This window comes from Rousettus aegyptiacus, unplaced genomic scaffold (genome assembly GCF_014176215.1).
Source record: "Rousettus aegyptiacus isolate mRouAeg1 unplaced genomic scaffold, mRouAeg1.p scaffold_m13_p_5, whole genome shotgun sequence".
Taxonomy (NCBI): Eukaryota; Metazoa; Chordata; class Mammalia; order Chiroptera; family Pteropodidae; genus Rousettus; species Rousettus aegyptiacus.
In genome coordinates, this window is record NW_023416308.1 from 99,909,402 (window position 1) to 99,933,074 (window position 23,673).

At 47.1% G+C, this 23,673-nt stretch overlaps 1 protein-coding gene across 2 annotated transcripts in view; it reads left to right on the plus strand.

Annotated features, from left to right (window-relative positions):
• The window catches only part of NAT10 (N-acetyltransferase 10), a 35,840-nt gene extending 12,712 nt beyond the window's left edge, over positions 1-23,128 (plus strand). The window contains exons 9-29 of one of the 2 annotated variants that reach the window (XM_016147127.2): positions 1,161-1,294; positions 2,398-2,491; positions 2,605-2,703; positions 5,626-5,762; positions 7,821-7,945; positions 8,339-8,489; positions 8,756-8,852; positions 9,715-9,831; positions 10,670-10,771; positions 10,868-10,942; positions 11,513-11,629; positions 12,465-12,598; positions 12,807-12,855; positions 15,859-15,955; positions 16,037-16,147; positions 17,077-17,249; positions 17,765-17,884; positions 18,228-18,326; positions 18,742-18,815; positions 19,860-19,943; positions 22,279-23,128. In XM_016147127.2, coding sequence (XP_016002613.1) covers positions 1,161-1,294; positions 2,398-2,491; positions 2,605-2,703; positions 5,626-5,762; positions 7,821-7,945; positions 8,339-8,489; positions 8,756-8,852; positions 9,715-9,831; positions 10,670-10,771; positions 10,868-10,942; positions 11,513-11,629; positions 12,465-12,598; positions 12,807-12,855; positions 15,859-15,955; positions 16,037-16,147; positions 17,077-17,249; positions 17,765-17,884; positions 18,228-18,326; positions 18,742-18,815; positions 19,860-19,943; positions 22,279-22,390 — 2,301 coding nt within the window. In that variant the 3' untranslated portion in view covers positions 22,391-23,128. The remainder of the gene's footprint in view (positions 1-1,160; positions 1,295-2,397; positions 2,492-2,604; positions 2,704-5,625; positions 5,763-7,820; positions 7,946-8,338; positions 8,490-8,755; positions 8,853-9,714; positions 9,832-10,669; positions 10,772-10,867; positions 10,943-11,512; positions 11,630-12,464; positions 12,599-12,806; positions 12,856-15,858; positions 15,956-16,036; positions 16,148-17,076; positions 17,250-17,764; positions 17,885-18,227; positions 18,327-18,741; positions 18,816-19,859; positions 19,944-22,278) is intronic. The other variant, XM_036220759.1, reaches the window with a different exon arrangement.
• Positions 23,129-23,673: the final 545 nt, after the last annotated feature.

The following is a 23,673-nucleotide window of genomic DNA, read 5'->3' on the forward strand; positions in this document are numbered from 1 at the left end:
CATACCCTCCCAGGTGCCAAGCACTCTTCTAGGTACTGGACTCAGCAGTAAGCAATAGGAACACGCCTGTTTCATTCTGGTAGGATGAGACAGACAACGAATCAAGGAAACAATCAGATCCTATAGCTTAGTGGATCTTGCTATGAACGATGGAGACATGTAACAAGCAGCAAAGAGGGATAGACAGTGCCAGGAGGAGGCGGGATGCCATGGCTCTAGATGGAGTGGCCAGGGAAAGCCTCATCGAGAAGGCGATATTTTAGCAGACTTGAAGGAGTTGAGGGAATGAGCCATGTGGCTCTCTGAGGAGAGAGCTTCCGGCAGAGGGCTCACCAGATACACAGGCCTGAGGTAGTCTGACTGGTGTGCTCGAGGACTAGCATTGGGCTGAAGCAGAGGGAGTGGATGGGAGCAGGACGAGGAGATGGGAGCGTTGGTGCAGGCCACTGGAAGGGGTTTGGCACTTACTCTACGAGAGAGGGGGGTTCGTGGAGGTAAGTTTTAGGCTTATAGTCTCTTAGCACAGCTGCCAGAGGGATCCCAGGCTTAATTTTAAAAGGCTCTCCGGCTGCTTCGTTGAGTCTAGATCATAGAGGAATGAAAGTGGGAGTAGAAAGACTAATTAGGCAACTGTAACAATGGGGGCAAGACAGGACGGTGGCTTCTACTAGAGTGGTAGAGGAGGATGATGGTGAGGAATGGTAGGACTTTGTGTGTTTTTAAGGTCGCACTGGTGGGATTTGCTGATAAATCAGATGCAGGGAGAAAAGGGAGAAGGCTAAACAGTTGGACATTGAACTGAGATGGGGAAGATTGTAGGTGGAGAGGTTTGAGGGCCACAGTAGGCATTTAGTTTTAAGGTTGACCTGTCTTTTAGAGGTACACGTGGAGATGTGCAGGGGCAGTTGCATGTGTATAAGACTCTGGTATGTTGGGAAGATTGGGTGTGGATTTGGGGATTATCAATATCTTACTGATATTTAAAACCTCAAGACCAAGAGCAAGTGACCACAGGAGTGGAAGTCCAGGTGCACTCTGACCTATAAGAACTGTCCCCATTTTATTTGGCCTTGGCGTCAGCCTGACTTTACGGCAGTGGTGATAGATGGCTGAAAATTGGCCTTTCTCAGAGCTTACCTTATATGTGTCTCTTTCCACAGGCCAAAGCTGTCTTGAAATTCATCGAAGGGATCTCTGAAAAGACCCTGAGGAGTACTGTTGCGCTCACGGCTGCCCGAGGAAGGGGGAAGTCTGCAGCCCTGGGATTGGCTATTGCTGGGGCAGTGGCTTTTGGGTAAGGGAGTCCTATTGCCCATCTCTAGGAGCTCCGGGCTCTGAGGAAGCCGTGGGAAAGATTAGGGCTCAGAGGAATGGGAGACTTCTGGGTCTGAGAGAGCTCTTGCTCTAGGTCTCAGGTTCCTGTCTAGAAACAGCAATTACTTTCCCCCAGCTCCACAGAGGTACAAATATGCATGCACACACACAGACTCACACACACACATGCACACACGCACCAGGGCCTTTGTCATCACTTTTAAAATTGACCAAACACAGAAAAGCAAAGAAATGGGTAAGAAACTTTAAAACTCTCAGGAGATGAGAATGTGTATGACCAGCTTTGCTGACTGAGAGCAGTTCAAGTTTGACGTTTTAATGATTTTGATCAGTGGAAGATCTTGTTTGCTTCTGAGGAGCTGCCTCGAGTGTGACGTTACTTTCTTTTCTTTTACCCTGAGTGGGAGATTCATGCAACTTCCGCAGAGTATGTGCTTCTAACTTTATAGGCATAAACAGTCGCCTGTACTGGATCTAGGAGACCGTGTTCTCCCCTGCACGTCATCTTCCTTGGTGCTCCTTGAGCATTTTACAGATGGAGAAACCCAGGAGTTTCAGTGACTCGGCCAAGATCCCCAGCAAGCCGTTGCCAGTAGCACTGGCACTGAGTTCAGCTCCTGACTCTTAGTCATTTGTTCCTCTTGCTGTTCCAGTGGCGCCACTCGGCCCCTTAGCCGTTAGCATCCTTTACATTTACAGAAATCTCTGAGGTTGCCGGCCCTCTTGTCCTGGGGCACAGGATCGGGGAGCAGCGTGCTGGTTCTGCGTGTCGAAGGAGTTGTCCCCACAGTGCCTGTCAGCAGTGTGCTGGCAGACATGCCTTTAGTTAATTGCTTCCTTCAGACTGTTAATGTGTTTTAGTTAGGAAAAATTTCCACAGGTCTGGAGTTGCTGTACACTTCCTCCCCAAAAGGTTTCCTGAGTTTTCCCCCTGCCATTGTCTCTGGTTATCACCTGTGTGACAGGGGCAACCAGAAATATTTTCTTTATTTCTTAAGTTCCATAAACATTTTTTAGATTTCATAATTACTTAAAAAAATTGCTTCTTTTTCTGTTCAATAGGTACTCCAATATCTTTGTTACCTCCCCAAGCCCTGATAACCTCCACACACTGTTCGAATTTGTATTTAAAGGATTCGATGCTCTGCAATATCAGGTAGGAAATAAAGATAAGAATTTGATTCTTTAGAATGCATACTTCCTTTCTTAATATTTAGTTTGTAAAGCTTATTTCTAAAGTTTGTCATTGTATGACTTTTTCCCCATCAGGAGCATCTGGATTATGAGATTATTCAATCTCTAAATCCTGAATTTAACAAAGCAGTGATCAGAGTGAATGTATTCCGAGAACACAGGCAGACCATCCAGGTGAGGCTCATTCTAAAACCTTGGTGTGTGGGGCCAGTGTCCTGCTGTGTTTAAATGACTCTGAAATGTTTTCTTTTATAGTCATTTCCCATCCTTGTAATTGCATATCTTTTAGACAGTTGTTTTATAAGATTGTTGCAGATCTTCACCCTCTTCTTAAAAAAAAAAAAAAATTTGAAGCAAACTAACAAATGTATGTAGCCAGATTGGAAAGTTAGTTTTGTCCCACAAAAATTGAGTAAGTGGGATTGAGAATATGCTAATCTTCCAAGAGAAATATAATCATTGTTCTGACATAAGTTCTAATTTTGCTTAGTTACAGCAGGTTTTAAAATGGTGCGTCTGTAACTAGAACAATAACCTCACCATTTAAAAGAAAAAGAACTTTGCAAAAATGTACTCCAAATCTTTGTGGTTTAGCGGGTGTCCTGTTTCCCTTTTTAAACAGTGTTTCCCTGAACACTCTATAAATCCCCAGGGCTCTGTAAGCCTGAAGGGTCTGTGCTTGTCCAAAAGCTGCAATTTTGTTAAATCGTAGAGAAGCATCAGTGCGACAGGTTTGCAGAAGGGATGGAGACCCATGGGCTCCTAGCGAAGGAGGCCGATTGATTATTTTTGGAGTTGGGTTGGGGTGGGAAGTGAGCCAGGTAAATTTAGCAGTTTAGCCTTTAACCTTTATGCCGGTCAGGGAGGAGTGAATGCCTGTGAAAGAGGCGTATCTTTTATTAGAGTTCAGATTATAAATGATGTTAAGTGTTTGTGCCTTTTACCTAAGGATCTTAAATTTTTTCCTGTTACGTCTCTAGAATCTCATTCTATGTATTTCTTCCCATTTCATCTTACTCCCTCAACTGAGAGGAGGAAAGACTGATGTTGGGGTGGGCTGGGGTCAGGGGAGATAGGCCGTGGGCAGTGAGAATACAGAGAGAACCCTGTTAAAACTCAAGAAAAATACACACACACCACAGAAGGAGAATCTTTCCCTGAAGTGACCTGGCTCAGCCCTTGGTGCTCCCTGGATTTTTAATCAGAGACCCTCTCACATCACCACAGTCCTTTTGTCTCTAGATTGGCGTTTAAACACAGACGAGGTGACTGACTTTATGAGGCTCCATTTATGTCTCTTTGAGGCCTCCTTCTACTTGCTGGAAATTGAAAAAGAGGAATATTAGATTCAAGTCCGCTATGCCTCCCCTAGGGGACTGCTCTCTGTTGCTTTTATGAGGTGCTTGTTTAGTTGTTCCCCTTAAGAATGCAAGACATGAGGTCCTGTTTGAGGATGTTTATCCTGCTGTTAGAAATGAGTGGGGTCACTGCCTCCCTTTCCCATCAACTTATAGGAAAGGAGTTACAAAATCTTGTAACAAAAACATACAGAAAAATGTAGAGACCAATGTAACACTCAGATTCACAGCCCTCAGGTTTAAGAAATGTTGACATTTTTCTATTTGCTGAGTTTGTTTTGTTTTTAAAAAGTCATTTATATTTTTGTTTTAAAGATCTAAAACATCACAGACAGAGTGAAGTCCCCCTTGGACCCCTCCCCATCCCATTCCCTTCTGTCACTCCCCATAAGCAACTCTATTTTGAAATCGGTGTGTTTCCTTTCAATTCATGTGTTTATATTTTACTCCATAATTATGTACCCATAAATGGTAACATACTATACTTGTTCTTTTTCAGCTTGCCTTTTTTTTACTCAACATTTGTTTTTAAGACTTGTCCAGATTGAAACTTGTAGATCTGGTTGATTTTAACCACTGTATGTATATATATATATACTGCAGTTTATTTATGTTTTTCTTGAAGTGGAATTGTTGGGTTTTAGGGGATGGTAGCTTCCCAGCTCTCTTAGATTTTTCTAAATTTGTCTTTAAATTTACCTTCATACCAGCATTTTTTTTTTTTTTTTTTTGAGTTTTTATTTCCCCAAGTCCTCACCACTGCTGGCTGTTCAGCAGCTATTTAAGTTTTACCTCTCTGCATATGAAATGGATCTCCTTGTTGTCTTCAGCCACCGCATTGATAGAGGCTGAGTGCCTTTGTTTATGTTAATTGGCTAATCAGGTTTCCTCTCCTGTAAAATAACTCTTCACCGCCCTTTTGCAAACTTTAAATACAGCAGGAAATCTTGAAGAAACTGAAGGGGCTGTTTGTGCGCATAAAGATGGCACGCCTATGGCAAGTTTATGGCCTCAGGTGGCCAAGCTAATAATATAAATAAATGTGTGAATGCGTTTGTGTATATTAAGAAGGGACTAAGCCTTCAAAGAATCCCATCACTGCAGGGAGACATGGCCTTTGTAATGATGGCATCAAAGCTGGGTGCACCGTACCTAACGCATAGTAGATGCCTGAGAAACCTGACATCCTCCATTAGTCATCTGCCCCACTGGCCAGAGTGATGATGGCATCAAAGCTGGGTGCACCGTACCTAACGCATAGTAGATGCCTGAGAAACCTGACATCCTCCATTAGTCATCTGCCCCACTGGCCAGAGTGAGGCTGCGGAGATGAGACGCATGAGAAGACAAAGAAGAGAGAAAGGAAGGGGAGGCAACACTTACCAACACTAGCCAGGCACAGGGTGTGGCGATTTTACAGATTTACCCAGTTTTCTTTGAAGCATCCGTCAGACAGGCATGTTCTCCGCAGGAGAGGAATCTGAGGCTCTGTGAGATAAGTGACCTGTCCAGGGTCGCACAATCAGTGGTCGCACTGTTTAAACCCCGGGCGTCTGGCTCCAAGCCCATTGCATTCCATTTTTACCTTGCCAAGGAAAAGTGGAAAGGAGGAAGGAGAGAAAGAAGAAATGGGGAAGGGAGAATAGAGAAAGGAGAGTGGCCTTCATATGCCTCACCAGTGATCATAGCTGCGACATTAGGTGGCCAAGCGAGTAATAGAAAATTTTCGTTCCCACAGTATATACATCCCGCAGATGCTGTGAAACTGGGCCAGGCTGAACTCGTTGTGATCGATGAAGCTGCCGCCATCCCCCTTCCTCTGGTGAAGAGTCTTCTGGGCCCCTACCTCGTTTTCATGGCATCCACCATCAATGGGTGAGGCCTTGGAGTAGTCCTTGCACTTATTGTATGTCCTTGCAGATTAGGTGGCATGTAACGAATGTGGCCTGGGCCTGGATGGGTAAGTAGGTCCGATTCCCGAAATCTGAGTCTTAACAGCTGCTTCACTCTCTCCTGGGGCTTCTGCAAATGGGAGCTGGCTCTTAGTAATCATCGGTAGCTCCCCTCTGGTCTGACATTAAATGGGCACCCCAAACGGAAGACTTTCATAACCCAGGCGATGAGTGTCTCCTGTCTGTAGGCCTGATCAAGTTCTTAAAAGTATATCTTAGAATTATGTGAATGTACAGTATGAAGTAACTATAATTAGCATAAGAAGGCAAGCCTGTAATGGCTCAAGAGGTTTTTCAAAATTTTGAAATATTTAGTTCATGTTTGCTATAGAAAAATTTAAAAAAAAAACAAAAAGCACTGCTGATTCAGCCATCTAGAGATAGCTGCTGGTAGGATTTTGGTGTACATTTTCTGTGCACTTTTTCATTTTGACAAGAACATAAGCATAATTTAGTTATTGTTTTTAAAATGTTTTTTACATTACAATATATTGAAATCTTTCCAGGTCCATAAATACATATTTTTAATATTAGAAAGATTTCTGTATGGAAGTCACATCTTAGAAAGATTAATCTGTATTATAAATTCATTATTATGACTGCTTTACTTGCACTGAAATTAAAAAATTTAAAGAAAGTTGAATTTTACTTTTTTTGGTAATAGTTTCATTGAGATACATAACTCTCATATCACACAATTTACCCATTTAAAGTGTATAATTCAATGGTTTATAGTGTATTCACAGAGTTGTACAATCATCCCCACAATCAATATCAGAACATTTTCATTAGCCCAAAAAGAAACCCAGTACCCTGTAGCTGTCATCTACCAGTCCCTCCCTGCCCTCCAGTCTTAGGGAACCACGAATCTATTTCTCTTCTCTATAGTATCTGCCTATTCTGGCCATTCCGTATTCATGGAATCATACAGTAGGTGGTCTTTCGTGACTAGCTTCTTTCACGTAGCATACTGTTTTAAGGTTCATCCATGTAGCTGGTATCAGTACTTCATTCCTTTTTATGGCCAAATAATATTTCATTGTGTGTTTATACACATTTTGGTTTTCCATTCACCTGTTTATGGACATTCAGGTTGTTTCTATCTTTTGGCAATAAAGAATAATGCTACTGTGAACATTTATGTTCAGGTTTTTGTGTGAGCATGTTTTTAGTTCTCTTAGATATATGTACCTAGGAGTGGAATTACTGGATAAAATGGTAGTTTTTCATTTAACCATTTGCGAGACTGCCAGACTGCTGTCTAAAGCAGCTACACTGTTTTTCGTTTTTCGTTCTTACTAGCAGTGTATAAGGGTTCTAGTTTTTCCATATCCTTGCCAGTGTTTGTCATGTCTTTTTGATTATAGCCATCCTGGTGATCACATAAGCTTATGACAAAAGACAAAGAGGAAATACAGTTAAAAAGTGCTGGTTCGGTGATTAGATTGTAGATGATTCCTTTTTTTTTAATGAGTTGTTTTATGTCACCTTTTAAGTGAAAGTTGTAATGAAGAGAATTACTTGGGCGGTAGATTTGTTTCATCTTGATTTTCCAAACTGGGAAGCGCTCTCTGTTCACTCCTTCAGGCGTGTTACTACTGACAGCAATTCTCGTTAATCGACCATTTAACTGTATCCCAGCTGCAGTATTCTTTTAAAAGCTTTACTCATGTCATCTTTTCAGTCCTTGTATTTTTAGTTCATAGCACAGCCCTGTGAGGTGTGTAGAATCATCCCCTTTTGAGGATGAGGCTAAAAGAGGTTGAGTTCCTTGAACCCAGCATGGCTCCTCATCGAGCCACTGCGCTGCCTTGCCTCTCTTGGGCATGTGCATGCTGTGCTGGAAATTCAGAGGTGAGCGGGGCTGTCCTTGGGGAACAGCAGTCTAGTGTTTTGGTAGAATGAGGAAAGTAGTTCTTTGTCCCCTTCTAGAGAGTGGATTTGCGACCTTGTGTCTGATTGTCTTTGCTTTTGCTCTTAGCTACGAGGGCACTGGCCGGTCACTGTCCCTCAAGCTAATTCAGCAGCTGCGTCAACAGAGTGCCCAGAGCCAGGTCAGCACCACTGCTGAGAACAAGACCACGACGACAGCCAGACTGGCCTCAGGTACCTCATCTCCGAAGGGGCCTTGCAGTCCACAGCAGCTCTTCAGACTCGCACTGGTCCCTTCTCCTTGAGCCATCATGTGTGTAGCAAACCTACAATCAGGCAAAAAGGTTCAGTCCCCAAAGGTGAAGTTGCTTTTCTCAAGGAGCAGCAAACCAGTGACCAGAGGGGGAGCCTGACCGGGCCTTATGGTGGCCAGGCCCTTTTTGTCCCCATCTCAGGGTAGGATTGATGTCATGGTAGGTCGAACACCTATTAGAACAGTTGGTTGAAATTCTAGAGCTACATTTACATAGGCACCCCGTGACAAAGGTAAAGTAGAGCATTTGCCTTGCTCTTTTAGACAGAACGTGTTTAATAACTTTCTCATTGTGTGTGTTTTGTGGGGAACAGCGAGAACGCTGCATGAGGTTTCCCTGCAGGAGTCCATCCGATATGCCCCCGGGGACGCGGTGGAGAAGTGGCTGAATGACTTGCTGTGCCTGGACTGCCTCAACATTACTCGGATAGTGTCAGGCTGCCCCTTGCCTGAAGCCTGTGAACTGTATCCTTCTGGGTTTTATTTGTCCCGTGATGGAGAGAGGGGGCGAGGAAGGAATTACACAAAAGGTTTTGGAGTAAAACCTCTGCTCTCGGGAGTGGAGAAAGTTGAACATTCTCGATTTCCCTTCTTTTCTTTCCCTGATGAGTTTCTGCTCAGATGTGGGGCTCCTCTACTCAAGCTGAGGGAAAGCCACATATCTGAGTGACCCCTGGCATGTCTTGTTTTGGGCTCTCTGGTTTGTTTTGGTTGCTTAACTCCAGACCCAGCTACTACGTTAACAGAGATACCCTTTTCTGCTACCACAAGGCCTCCGAAGTTTTCCTCCAACGGCTTATGGCCCTCTATGTGGCTTCTCACTACAAGGTAACTGCAGCTGGCCCTTGGGTAAACTTGAGCCCCACAGACCCCTTTTACTTGGCTTTTCACATCTTCTGTTACCCAGTGGCGCAGGTGACTATTCCACTGGGACTTACATGTCCTGACATTGGCAAGGGCCGGTGATCTTGCTGGAGGGATTGCATTTCCCATTGTCCTTGCTATTGTCTTGGGCTTCCAGGTTTGTATGCAGGCATGGAATTCCTGCACGTAGCTCCATGCCTGGTTGCTGGAGAGGTGCAAAGCATCACCCAATTTAAAAGGGGCACTTCTCTTTCTTGCCTGTCCGCTAAGCCGATCGGCTGAGAGGACATAGATGTAACCTCGTGGTGCTGTTTAACTTGAGATCTGCCGTGTACTTCTGGGCTATTTTTAAGGAGCAGTGAATGAAAATTCAGAATATTGGAAAGTCTTAAAAACTAAAGGGCACGTTGAAAAGGACACTTGGAGTGTCTAGGTAGCGTTTTTATGAACACCCTTCAATGGAAGGCTGAAGAGTTGGTGTTAGTAGTGGTGACAGCTTTTCTTGAAGTAGCAGTATCTCATCAGGACAGAGTTTACTTCCCAGCTGTGAGAGGCGGTGATCACTAAATGGTTCTCTGCCCCCGCTCTGCAGCCTCAGCACTCGTGGTGAGATGGCAGCAAGCATTTGAAGCCAAGTCCCACTTAAGCCATTTTGAAGAGTCTCAGGCTGGCTGGCTAAGATACTAAAAAGGTGCTTCGCTGGGTTTTGGCTCATCACTTGGCTTTGGGAAAGGCAGTACTCCAGTCATCCGTTGATTCTGAGTGGCCTCTTGAGTAAAGGATAAGAAGAGGAGTGGCTGTCACTGACCTGTGTTTGTGCCCATAGAACTCTCCCAACGACCTTCAGATGCTCTCTGATGCGCCTGCTCACCATCTCTTCTGCCTCCTGCCTCCCGTGCCCCCCACCCAGAATGCCCTTCCCGAAGTGCTTGCCGTCATCCAGGTACAGAAGCAGGTGTCCTTGTGGCGTTGATTTTGGTAACTGCTCAGGTGTTATGGGTTAATGGCTCAGTAATTGCATCATGGGGGGCGGGAGAAGATGTTGATTTCTGGCTTGCAGCCAAGTGGCTGGGTGCATCAAAGCAGGTGATGAGGGTGCATTAAAGAAGGCCCCGCTGTTCTTGGATGGGTAAAAGGACTGGCCACTTGTATTCCGACTTATAGCTCCTCCCAAGACAGAACTTGTTTTCTTCCTTTATTCCAAAGGCAATGCATGATACTTATAAAAAGAGAAAACATAGACTGGAAGAAATAATGTTTTTAATGCCTGGCATATATACATTTTTATATTATTTTTCCTTTTCATAGATATGGGATCATAGTGGTTGACAGTTTTCTTTTTAGCGTGTGAAATATTTATAATCTGCATAATTTTAAAGGCTGCATTTAATTATACGCATGCACCATAACTGTGTTTAATCATTTTCCTATCAGACACTTGAGTCATTGCGAATTTGCACTATTCTGTACAGAGCTACCTGAGCATCCTGTGTCTTGATGTGTGCACATGCACACCATTCGTGGAGACCCTCTTGCAGTGCGGTATTTGCTTTTTGGGCCAGGAAGATGTTCGCACTCAGCCTTGTTATGACGGTGTTAGGATACCCACAGGGCAAAGTAATGAAACTTCCATTGGAAATGGATGAGTCAGTTAAAGGATTAAGCCTGACCTGGGGTGGAAACAGCTCGCTCAGTCACCGAACTAGCAGAATGTTGATGTGTGAGTGGGCTCTGTACCTGGGCCCGGCCTCCTCCTCTGCAGAGTCTTGCTTTCCCCCTAGGTGTGCCTCGAGGGGGAGATCTCTCGCCAGTCCATCTTGAACAGCTTGTCTCGAGGCAAGAAGGCTTCAGGGGACCTGATTCCGTGGACAGTGTCAGAACAGGTGATGCGCCTTCCCTGGCATGTCTGTGTAATCGAAGCTGGCGGTGTTGGAGGATGTGTTGTGTTGCTAAATTACTGGCTTGTGTCTCCCACACAGTTCCAAGACCCAGATTTTGGCGGCCTTTCAGGTGGAAGGGTTGTTCGCATTGCTGTTCACCCGGATTATCAAGGGGTAATGTGTTCTCTTGCCTAAACCTGGTGTGCCGTTACTAGCTGCAGCCGTGTTGCTGGCGGCCTGTTAGGACAGGTGTACTCCATTGTTTGAGTAGGCAGATGGTCAAGGAGCAAGCAGTTCCAGGCACTCCAGTCCTGGAGTTTGCCTGGGGCTGGGGGGTGGTGGGTGGGACGCTCACATATGCTTGCTCTTCCTGTGTGAGGACAGGGGACTTGTGAACCAGATCTATTTTCTGTAATTATCTCCTGTCTCTTAGAAATCCCCACTGAGGAGTTAGCCTTTGAGACATCAGTTTTTGGCTTGCTGATCTGTAGACCAGAAAGCACAGCCAGCCATCCTCACGCTCAGGTGGCAAATGGGCTGTTCTTGATGGGCAGTGCGAGAGCGAGGGTCATACTGTGCTCAGTCGTAAGGGTCTCTGCTTTGGCCTCACTGAGGGATTTCATTGGTTTTCTTTGTCAGGTACACTTTAACCCAGAGTCGAAGGCTTTCTAGGAGCAATACAGGGAGTAGAAGTGATGTGGACAGACTAGAACATCTCTCTTCCCCTTTCCTGTTTGCTCGTAGATGGGCTATGGCAGCCGAGCTCTGCAGCTGCTGCAGATGTACTACGAAGGCAGATTCCCTTGTCTTGAGGAAAAGGTCGTTGAGACGTCACAAGAAATTCACACGGTCAGCAGTGAGGTAAGCATCCCTGGCCAAACTCCTGGTTTCTGGGACGACCTTTTCCTGGGTCTTCATCTTTTTAAGGTAGCATCATCAAGATGCTGGGCTCTCTGAGCAGTAGCAGATTTCCTCTCCCATTTTGGAGAAGCTGCTGCTTTTCTTCAGCCTAACATTGGAGATCTTTAGGTCAGCATCATTAGCATCACTTGGAAACTTGTTAAAAATGCGCATTCTTGAGCCCTGCCCCAGAGCTCCTGAATCAGAAGCTTCAGGCAGGGCCACTATTGTGTCTTAACCAGCTTCCAGGTGATGCTGATTCATGTTCCTGCTTCAAACCACTGCTCTATGCTCTCTTAGTACTAAGCCCATGCTCAGGGGAGTTCTGTCTTTCTTGGTAAGCATGGTTAAAGCTCTGACAGCTTTCACACACATTTCTTTAAATTCTACAGTGTGCCTACTGGGGAGGTAAGGCTTCTATTTAAGGTCGGGCTCAGAGGTTTGTCATTTCTCAAGTCGCAAAGATATCCAGTGACAGAACTGGATCTTCAGCCCCATCTTCAGAACCCTACCTTGTCTCTTTGTGAATCTGTTAGGTATTTATTTCTAAACCGTGTGGTTCTTCTGCATTCTGGGTGCTGAGCAGTGTGAGTCCATGCTCATCTAGGGGTTTGGTATACTTAGGAATGAGCGCTAGACTTAGTCGTGTTCCTATATTTTAAAAACCATGTGAACAAACCAAGAAACCTGTCCTGGTGCTTGTTGTGTTCAGTCTAGAGTCTGGGGTGGCAGAAGTGCTTGGGAATGTCACTGACATCCTTGGTGAACTGTGTGTTCTCTCCCTGGCGTCCTCTAGGCTGTCAGCTTGTTGGAAGAGGTTGTCACTCCCCGAAAGGACCTGCCTCCCTTGCTCCTCAAATTGAATGAGAGGCCTGCCGAGCGCCTGGATTACCTGGGTGTGTCCTATGGCTTGACCCCCAGGCTCCTCAAGTAAGAGTTTGCCTGTCTTTCCTCCCTGCATCACGTCTTTGGCCTGGTGTCCTGAAAATGAGAGTCCTTTGGGCTTCGTGTCTGCCTTTCCAGCGAGGGTCTATCAGATGTTTGTTGGCTCCTCGCTCCTCCTGGCCCTTCCCAGCTGTATCTGTCGGCTACTCTGAGAACGCGCACACGGTGACCTGCTCTCTTTGTATCTTTGCAGATTCTGGAAACGAGCTGGGTTCGTTCCTGTTTATCTGAGACAGACCCCGGTGAGTGAGGCATCTGGCAGAGGAGGGCTGTGGGTTTGTGGTTGTAGCTGGTGACAGGTCTGTCCCTGCACAGAGCCCTGGTGCTCCCAGCTGTGCTCTGAGCGGTGTTCCTTTGCCTCTGAGAGGCTTGTTCTCACGGACACTAGAATAGTCACCGTCACTGACAGGCCGTGGGATCACATCATTTATTCCCTCACTCCTGGTGTCTTCCGGGCTTTATGCTTCATTATAAAATGGCAGAAGTGCACATGGACTTGCTCGTCTGATTCTAGAATTCTGTAACCTACGGCCTTATTGAACTTAAAAAAAAAAGAAAGAAAAGTGGTTTTAGGAGGTGAGTTCATGACAGAGCCATGAAGGATTATTATGGAAGGGGAGAGTGTTCATCACTGGGAGTTCATTACAGAAATATTTAGCACCTTTCAGTGAATCAAGCAGTGGGCATGCTAAGCCATGAAGGTTATTTTCTACTGGGTTGAAACAGGCAACAAAAAAATGAACAGATACGTTTTCAGGTGGTGATATGTGCTGTGAAGAAAACCAAACACTGAAATTATAGTGTAATGAGTAGTCACTGAAAGATGACCTTTCAGACTGAAATGTGAATGATCAGGGGCAGCCATGTGACAGTCCTAGAGAAAGGAGCATTCTCAAGCAGAGGGTACAACAAGCATACAGGCCCGAGGGGGACATGAAATTGGTGATTTGAAGGAAACAAAAGAAGGCCAGCGTGGCTGGAGAGTCTTAAAAGAACAGGGCAGTCAGGTCTAGGTAAGTCGGAGGAAGGGAGTAGAGGAAAGGTTCTGTGGGTGCTGTGGAGACCGCGGGTGGTAGCGGCCCCAAAGTAGAGGCAACAAAAGGAGAGGGTGAGGGATGTGGTGGTCTGGTGTGAGGTGGAAGCAGTGACGGTGGGGAGAAGGGGCCAGATGCGAGGGCCGTGCTGGAGGAGGTCGCGCTCACTGGGACTGTTGAAGCGTCGGGTGTGGAAGGTGAGTGCACAGGAGATCAAGGATAATTCCTAGGCCTTTGGCTTGAGAGACTGGGTATTTGAGACACTGGGGTTTGGAGGTGCTGTTTACTGAGATAACACCCATGGGGGTAGGAACAGGTTTGGAGGGAAAAGTGGGGATTTTTAGCATAGTAACTGAAGATGCCTGTTAGACTTCCCAGTGGAAATATGGCATAGGCAGTTGACTGTCGGCATCTGGAATTCAAGGAGGAGGTTGGGGCTGGCGGTAGTTTTGGGAGTGGTCAGCATCGTTCCAATAGGATATACTTCCCAAGGGCAAGGATCGTGTTGGTCTGTTTTCTTTTTTTTTTTCTTTCTTTCCTTTTTTTTTTTTTTTTTTTGCACCTACAGCACCTAGTCTTCCTAGGTGGTCTCTTATCCAAGTACGAACCAGGCCTGACCCTGCTTAGCTTCCGGACAGGATTGGGCGTGTTCAGGGTAGCATGGCTGAAGACTGTTTTCTTCATTGCTGTAACCCCAGCACTTAATAGCATCTACTATATATAGTATGTGTTCAGGAAATACTTCTGTTCAGTGAATGAATATTTAAAGCTGTTGAAAGTAGGGAGTAAAAGTAGATAGAAAGAGGGTGGGTCTTTGGACTCTCTAGTGTTTATAGAAGTGCGGAAGAAGACACAGCAACAGAGTTAGAAGGAGTCGCTTTGATCCCTAGGAGGAAGTCTGGTTTTGCTGTCACAAGCCAAGGTTAACGTGTTTCAAGAAGGGGAGTCAGTTGCTGTTCAGAGACAAGTAAGATGAGTGAAAACAATTGGCCGTTGGACTTTCCGGCATTGGTGATCTAAATGAAGGCAGCCTCGGTGGACTGGAGGCATCAGCATGGTTGGAGAGGGTGAGAGGTGAGGAAATCGACCATGGATAGATGAGTCACACACAAAGCAAAAGGGAGCAGTGAAACAGGGTGCTGGAGGGAGATGGGAGTAGGGCAGGTTTATCCAACGGGAGATTCTAGAACATGCTGGTTGCTGCAGGGTCTGATCCTGCAGAGGTTATGCAAATAGTAGCACAGGTGAGGGGGACTATTGCAGGAATGCAGCCCTTGTGGAGGCCGGGGGGGGGGGCAGGACCCCGAGTGCAGGAGACGCGGCCACTTATCATTCACAGGAGGGAAGGCAAAGGATGTGGGTATGAAGGTGTCTGCTGTTTGACCTGGTGTTGGGAGGTTTAAAAAGTTCTCTTCTGATTGCTTCTGTTTTCTCAGTGAGGGGAGGTCATCAGCAAAGAGGAAGGAGCGTTGGAGACTTGATTTTTGAGAGCACAAAGCCAGTATCCCAGGTAGTTTCCATTTGAGAGGTCAAGGCTGGATTATAAATTTGATAGTCGACTACAAGGAGAATATAGAACGTTGAGTTCAGCATAACCTCAGTGTGTCCCAATGGTCCGGTGTTGTGTGCTGCTCATTTGTGAGTTGATGCTGGCGTTTTGTTATGAATGCTCTTCTTTTGAAATCCATTAGCTATTTTTATGGTATGGGACTTTGTTGTTATGGAGTAAAAATTTAAAAACCTATGATCTCTATTTTAGTATCTAAAGAAGCCTGCACTTGCAAACTGGTTGCCAGCATGGGAACTCTGGGTTTTGGACATAAAGTTTTTCTTGTAAGGCACCAAAACACATTGATTGGATCATGTAGAGTTTAAACTGTAATAACTCTGAGTTCAGAATCTACTTGACGTGAGCAGGTGGCTCCCTTCCATGGGTCCAGAGCAGAAGTCACGCTCTGAAGATCTGAGCATCTCTGCTCCATTGCCATGGTGCCTGCTGGGAAGCCGCAGGACAACATGGTCTTTGGAAGCGCTGGTGTAGGAAATGAGAAGGCCATGTGAGAACGCGAAGGCGAGGTATCTCTCCTGGCTGGGGAAGAAGGAAAGGCCTGTGGAATCACTGAGCCTGTCATTCTGTATTCTTGCCCATTAGCGGTGACAGATTGTTGACAAAAGGAGTTCTTGGTGCAGTTAGAAATTTGTGTTTTCCAGAATGACCTGACAGGAGAACACTCATGCATCATGCTGAAGACTCTGAGTGATGAGAGCGAGGCTGACCAGGGAGCCTGGCTTGCGGCCTTTTGGAAAGGTGAATCTGAGTGGAAGTGGGGCAGGAGGCGACGAGCTGGGGGCCTCCAGACCTCTAACTCTGTGCGGTTGTGCCCCACAGATTTCCGAAGGCGGTTCCTGGCTCTGCTGTCCTACCAGTTCAGCACGTTCTCTCCTCCCCTGGCTCTGAACATCATTCAGAACAGGAACGTCGGAAAGCCAGCACAGCCGGGTGAGCTGGGCAGGACGGCACGGAGGGCCGGTAGTGGTCTGGTCACGTGGAAGCAGGAGGCAGATGCAGTGGTCCAGAGCGGGGACGGGGTAGGAATCGGGGGGCTGGTTTTAGGCCTTCATCTTCCGCTGGCCGCCTCCTGCTGCCAGGCCCTGCTCCGCCTTAAAGGCGCTGTCACACATAGTGCCTTTCATCTTCATAACAAGACTTGGGGGGATGTAATTTTACTTTAGGTGTCAATTAAGGTCATACACCTACTAAATTATGGAACCCGATTTAAATCCTGTGAATTAAGGTAACTAGCTGAGTTCTGAGGCTCAGTTTCCTCATTTGTGAAATTGTAGTACGTCTACGCCACCAACCTTCTGTGACCAACACGTAGGAGTGCTTTGGGCTTATAAATTGTTCGAATATTTAAAAATGTGTAAGGGATTATTAGTAATAACAGCTGTGGCCTTTTTTTTTTTCTTGTTGCTAAATATGTGCGTGTATACTTTTTTTTGCCAATTACATTTTGATGGGAAAATCTCTGTTTCTTGTGCTGGGCAGAGCATGCACAGTTTCTGTCAAGCTGGGGCCTGAGGAGAGGTGACAGAATGGGGACGTGTTCCTTTAACCATGGGGCTGGGAGCCTTTCCTTGGTCCGATGTGCTCCGTGGATCTCTGAGCAAGGGTCACATGCTACTTGTCTGTCCCTGCATGGACCAGAGCTGCCTCCCCTTGGCAGGCGGAGCGTCCAGGTTGCCCAGGTGGTGTGTTAATGTTGGTGGGCAGGCACTTCCAGGTGGCTCCTTTCCTGCTCTGGCCGAAGGCCCCTAGGAGGCTGTTCGAATGCCTCCCAGGGACTGGGTGTGTGCTATCTGGGAATCCCATCAGCCCCTGGACGGCATCGGGCTGCCCTGACCTGTCTGGCTCTGTCCCCTGTGCAGCCCTACACCAGGAAGAGCTGGAAGCACTCTTCCTCCCCTATGACCTAAAGAGACTAGAGATGTATTCCCGGAACATGGTCGATTATCACCTCATCATGGACCTGATCCCGGCCGTCTCCCGGATGTATTTCCTGAACCAGCTCGGGGACCTGGCCTTGTCTGCTGCCCAGTCAGTAAGTTACCTACTGCTCGTGTGCCGGAAAGGAAGCTGGGTTTGTGGTGTGATTTACGTACTGAATTTGGGGTTGGATGCTTTGCCGTGATTTTGTTCTGATGGGTGGGTGGATAATAGTCTCTCTGCTTTATAGGTAGGAACATTTGGGCTCTGAAATCCAGCCATACAGTTAATAAGTGGAAGAGTTGCAGTTTGAACCCACATTGTTTCCACCCAGCATGTTACCTTGATTCTTACTCTACCTTAGCAGAGGTCCAGGAGTACCCCAAACTTTTAATGTAGTGTGAAGCAGCTGTTTTTCAGGATAAGTAGGTTTGGGGATTTCAGGAAGAGGGAGCGTTCTTGGTAGTTTCAGTAACAGGGTGCAAGAGAAGATTCCAGAATACACAGCGCCAGTCTCTATTTCATACCAGATAGCTTTGTTCTAAAGAGAGCGGCTCTGGTTCTCAGCGCCGTTTTATGTGGGCCAGGGCCTGTGCCAGCGGCCACTCCAGCAGATCTTCCATCCTCCAGGCTCTTCTCTTGGGGATTGGCCTGCAGCATAAGTCCGTGGACCAGCTGGAAAAGGAGATCGAGCTGCCCTCGGGCCAGTTGATGGGACTTTTCAACCGGATCATCCGCAAAGTTGTGAAGGTAACCTCGGTTTTGGTCAGTTATAAATAATGTTAACTCACCCCCTGCCACACAGTGAATAGATCTTAATATTTGGCTGTATCCACTGCAAGTCTATATACATACACACACACCCATGCATGCACATACCTCTGAAAAAATGGGGGACTTCAGCTATATCCGTAATGTCTTATGTTTTCTCCCAGAGGTACCACTGCTGAAATTTGCCGTCCATGCAGTCTGCGTTTTTAACATGAATTCACAGACTCCTAAACTATGCAGTTTGCACTCATTGACTCGATAGCAAGTGACCGGGTTTCTGTTTCTGCTTCATCTTTTGCTTCTTGGCTGTTATCTTTTGTAGCTATTTAACGAAGTGCAGGAAAAGGCTATTGAGGAGCAGATGGTGGCAGTGAAGGATGTGGTCATGGAGCCCACGATGAAGACCCTGAGCGATGACCTGGTACGCTCCCGCGGAAGGCCTCGTGAGCGCCGACTGTCCCCCACCCCTTTAGGGAGGAGGCCACTGCCCTGACTGAGCTTGGTGGTGTCGGTGTTCTGTGGTGTGAGCGAGTGCCGCTCCCCGTCCCTGCCCTGGATGTGCCTGAGCACACACTGCCCTAGACTTTGGCCTCCCACTGAGCGTGTGCGCGTGCATGTGCGCGTGTGCAAACAGTCCAGCAGCTGCTGCTGTTCGTCCCTTTAGACTTTTCAAAATGCACGCTTTATATTCATACACACTCCAGTAAGAGCTGCCTCTGATGGTGCAGGGGGTAAACTGAGGAGCAGGAGATGTCTGCTCATCGTGGTGATACTCTGCCCCCTCACCTCGTTCTGTGATTCGTGCCCTGCTTGACTCTGACCTCCTCTGACCGAAGGATGAAGCAGCAAAGGAGTTCCAGGAGAAACACAAGAAAGAAGTGGGGAAGCTGAAGGACATGGATCTCTCTCAGTAAGGCCCCCCTGCTGCTCGTGGGAAGTGAAGGGAGGGCTCTGCCTCGTCTTCTCGGGCCGCAGAATCTGTCTGCAGGTCTCTTCTACTCCATGTCCCGAGTGCCCTGGAAGCTGTGTTTCCCAGGATCACTTTGGAAGCACTAATAACTGAAAACCTCCTAATTCACGATTTACATAATTATGGAGGACTTTGTTTCTGCACATAAGCGCTGCCACATTGACTTTCTAATCGTGTTTCGAGGTCCCCAGGGTTCCTTGTCATGCCTCAGGTCCCTCAGGAAAGTGGGATGTTGTTTGATGAGCATCCAGTTTTGATGGCCACTTTTCTATATTTGGCTTTTGCACGTACATTTTTTTGAAGAAAGGATTCTCCTGCCAACAAATAACCCAACACAACTCCCTGCTGGGAGCCCTGTGTTACGAGGAGTCCTGGTCCCCTCTGAGCTTAGACTATAATGGCGTTGCCCGCCCTGTGGATTGATGGGAATAACAACTCCAGAGTTAGTGGCCTTCGTGCCTCTCTGACCTGTCATTCCATAGCTGCCGGATCATTACCAATGGTGGTTGTTGGACATGGGGGATGGAGGTGGCCAGGAGGTCTCTGGTCAGGGTTTCGAGCTCTGCCCTCAGCTTTGCAATATCAAACTTTGACTTGCCAGGACTGCTAGACCCCAAGAGGTGGGGAGAGGCACAATTCCAGGGCTTGTGGCAGTAGCAGCGACCAAGAAGGTAGTGGGCAGTTAATGAGAGTTAGGTGCGAGAAGTCGGGCTGCTGCCTGCCCTGCAGGACTGTCCTGTCGCCAATCCCTGCTGGCAAGCCTGGTGACCCTCCTTGCTCCAGAGAAGCTCCCGTCTGTGGAGCAGGTTCCACATCCCACGGCCCCACTGCACGCCTGTTCTCTCTGCAGCTCAAACTCTGACACAGCGTGGCCTGGCGTTCATGGCAGGACATGTCTGATAAGAATGTTGTCACTAGCTTATTTTCTTTTAAGCAGCCCCCTTTTCTTTCAAGCAGGCTTTGATATTCCCTTTTATCTTTTAGATACATAATTCGTGGGGATGATGAAGAGTGGAATGAGGTTTTAAACAAAGCTGGGCAGAATGCTTCGATCGTCAGTCTGAAAAGGTGAGGCCCTGACATCTGATAGGAGAGGCTCTTTGGTCTCTGCGCTTCTTAGTAACTTGCGTTTGGAAATAGGAGGTTGGAACCAAAATTTTGAGAGAAAAGTCACAATTCTTTCTTTTGAGCATCACTATTTTTGTAGCACATTTCCTACAAATCAGGCAGGGCCGCATTTCAGGCCTGAGGCTCTGCATTTCCCAGACGTGTAGGGATGGGCTTGAGGGGACAGTCCCAGAGCCGCCGGTGGCAGAGTGCTTCCCGTGGGCGTTAACGCGGTGTCCGTTCACCTTCAGAACAGCGCCAGGTGGCTCTTTTGTTACCATCACTGCTTTAAAGCTGCAGTGCCCAAGGCTCGAAAGTGTTGAGTAGCTTACGGAGAAGCACACAGCCGGTCTGGGCAGAGCCAGAATCGGGACCAGGTTTGTCCACTGCAGTGCCCGTAGTTATGCCTGCTGTACTCTCCTTCCCCTAAGCCGGCGGTTCTCAAAGTTTTGGGTCTCAGAGTTCCTTTATATTATAACAATTATTGCGGGATTCCAAGGAGCTTTCATTTATGTAGGTTGTATCCATATTTTCCACAGTAGAAGCTAAATACTGAGACATTTTTAAAAATTTCCTTATTCAGAATTAATGAATGGATTCATGGTTTTTTAAAAATCCTTTTTCATAAAAATTTCAGTAAGAAAAATGGTATTTTTTATATTTATATTTTCACAAATCTCTAATATTTGGCTTAAGAGAAAGCAGCTGGATTCTACATTCAATCTTTTGTGCTATCACACATCTTTGTAGCCTCTGAAAAACTGAACAGTTGCGAGAAATAGAAGTGAAAAAGGTGAATAATGTATCATTATGGAAATAGTTTTGACCTCGGGGACCAGCTGGAAGGGTCTTGGGCAACCTGGGAGTCCCTGGACCACTCAGAACCTTTGCTCCAAGCAGCTTCTCTGCGGAGAGCTGCGTTTGTAGATAACCACGATTCCGGGGCTGGAACCTTCATTGGAGTTTTTTTGAAGGGAGAGAATGAGGCCTCCCTGCCCTGGGCCTCTGGAGATGAGGCTGCCACAGCTAGTTTGGGGGTTGGTGAGGAGGGTGAGGTCTTGGCATTGTCAGTTACCGACAGGGTCACCTGCAGGGTTTATTTTGGGAACATTTGGAAAGGGGAGATCGTCTCACTCTAGGAACTGTTGATCCCAGAAACCAGATAGCCTCTTCTGCAGCCTCCACACGTCACTGTGGTATCTGGAAGGTTCAGTGCCGGCCTCATGCCCCAGGTGCTCTGGGATGTGGCATGGAAGCCCACAGTCAGTGTGTCCTAATTTCTGGTTTGCACAGTATAGAAGACATGGCACAGGGCCAGTGATGGCTATGGCTTTTAGTGTGCCCGACACAAAAGGCCAGCGAACACCTATAGCTTGGCCTTTCCTGTGGTTGGTTTGGCTGTCGCTGCCAGCCAGGGGCCTCCTGAATTGACCAGCCTGTGTGGTAGCTCATGTGCTTGAGGGCTCTGAGCTCTTGTGAAATTTCTACCTTTGGAGGTAAAAACACTGATGTCATGTATTCTTTGAGGCCTTGCTTTCTTTTTTTTTTTTTCCCTCCCCAAGTGGTCACTTTATTCAGATGATATTAATGGATATTAATGTTCCCTGGACAGAACTGTTCATTCTCTCCTCATAGGGAGGTGTTCGTTCCCAGGGCAAAATGCCACTGCAAGGAATCTTTAACATGTAAGACAGAAAGAAGGTGGCCGTAAACTGAGTGATTCCCATGCTCATCTATCAATGAGGAAGCCACCAGCCCACTGAAATGTGGAACCTGAGTCATGATTCCTTTGGGCTTTCTTCTCATTTAGGAAAAATAAAATAAAAATAAAATAATACATCAGAAAGCATTGTTGGGTTTGCCTGGGAGTCTCATGCTTTATCTTAAGGACTGTCCTCAGGGCCAGTGGGATAACATGTCTGGTTTCCAGGGTGGTTCTGAGTGGTTAGTGACTGGAGGGACTCTTCCTTGTGATGCCTTAGGTTTTTCCTGAGGTCTTCGGAGAGGGGAGTGTACAGAAGACTGAAGAGAATTAAGACCTCAGATGTTGAGATGTGGATTTGTTCCTCCACAGGCTGAGCTCAGTCAGGACAGGAACTGGGTCACTGTGGTGTGTCCCCAGCCCCCAGCACAATGCCTGGCATTCTGATAGGCTTTCGGAGACCATTTATGTCTCACTGGGCATTCTTACATTATATCAGATTGTGGAAACACTTTTTCAGGCAAATCAAAGCAGTCTGAGAGATGTTAAATCTGTGCATATTTTATTTTTCCTACTGCTTTTTTTTCTTTTCAGTGACAAGAAAAGGAAATCAGAAGCCAAACAAGAACCCAAACAGAACAAGAAGTTGAAGAAAAACAGAGATATGAAGAACAAAAAAGATATGAAACTGAAGCGGAAGAAATAGTGAGGAGAAACTTGGGCGTCAGCGGCGGACTCGTAAGGAGATACCCTGACGTTCTGAACTGCTTCTGGCTGCACTAGGCAGCGGCCTGCACTGTTGAAAGCAACAGGAGCCCCCATCAGACCCAGCAGCTGGCCAGGAATTCAGTCTGGACTGAGGCTGACTTAAAGCAACGTCACTTCTGAATGCGTCTGCTTGGAACTCCATGGAGGGGCAAGGCTGCGGCACGGCCGGGGTCCGTCTCTCCTCCCCCGGCCTCAGGCCTTCCGTTCCCCTAAGTTCATAGTTTGCTTTGGCTCCAGCCCTTTTGGTTCCTTCTTACATGTATAGAAGCCACATTGACACTAGTCTCTTCTCAGGTGTTAAGTACACAGCTTTCTGGTGATGCTCAGGCGGCTGCTGCTGGAGCCCCGGGCTCTCTCGTCACAGACTCGTCCAGACTCCCTGAGGCCTGGAGCAGCAGGAGCGCTGGTCCCACCAGCTGGCCGTGGCAGCCACTGTTGCTCGCACTGGGATTGGACCGCCGCGCACCATCCCCTCCCGGCTCCAGCAGGCCTGCCGTCCCGGTGTCCCAGAAAACCCCGAGCTCTTAATTTAGGAAAGATACGACGTTGGAGTCCCCGAAACTTATTTCATACATTTGGGAAAAAATGTTGGAAAAGACGGTTTCTAGAAGGGGTGAGGAAGGGATAGAGGATCTATTTGATCTATTTTTAATAAATAACATCCTAGAAAGACGAACCGCCTGCGGGTACTCACTGATTCCACATAGGTGAAAGCTGCATCTTGCCGTTTCTTCTGACGGGTATTGGCTGCCAGGCAGGCTTTGGAGGGTGTTGGAATCGAGACTGAGGTTGGCAGTATGGCCAAGGTTTACGAACCCAGGTTCCTATGAAAGTGGCCGGCACGGGCCGGTGCTCACTGTGGTCATTCTAGGGACTTGGTGTTGTGCCCGGAAGCCAGCTAGCTGTGCCTCTTTTCCCCCCTAGCTCCTGCTGGGTGGTTTGGCCCCTTGCATCTGTTGGGAACAGAAATTTTGTGGTGGCTTCACCCTTACTGTAGTTTGTTTGATGGTATCTACTTTCTGACCCCAAATCTGATACCATGTTGCTAAAACCCTGACCGTGAAGGTCCTCTGCTGGTTTCTGTAGGATTGTTCCTTATCCGTGTCACCAAGCTCAGGGTGGAGGTCGGCTCGGTCGCGCTGTCCCTGCCGCAGCCCGTGGGTCGTCGGCAACCCTTCGCGCTCCCTGGCCACATCAGCCTTCAGCTTCTACTCTCATTCT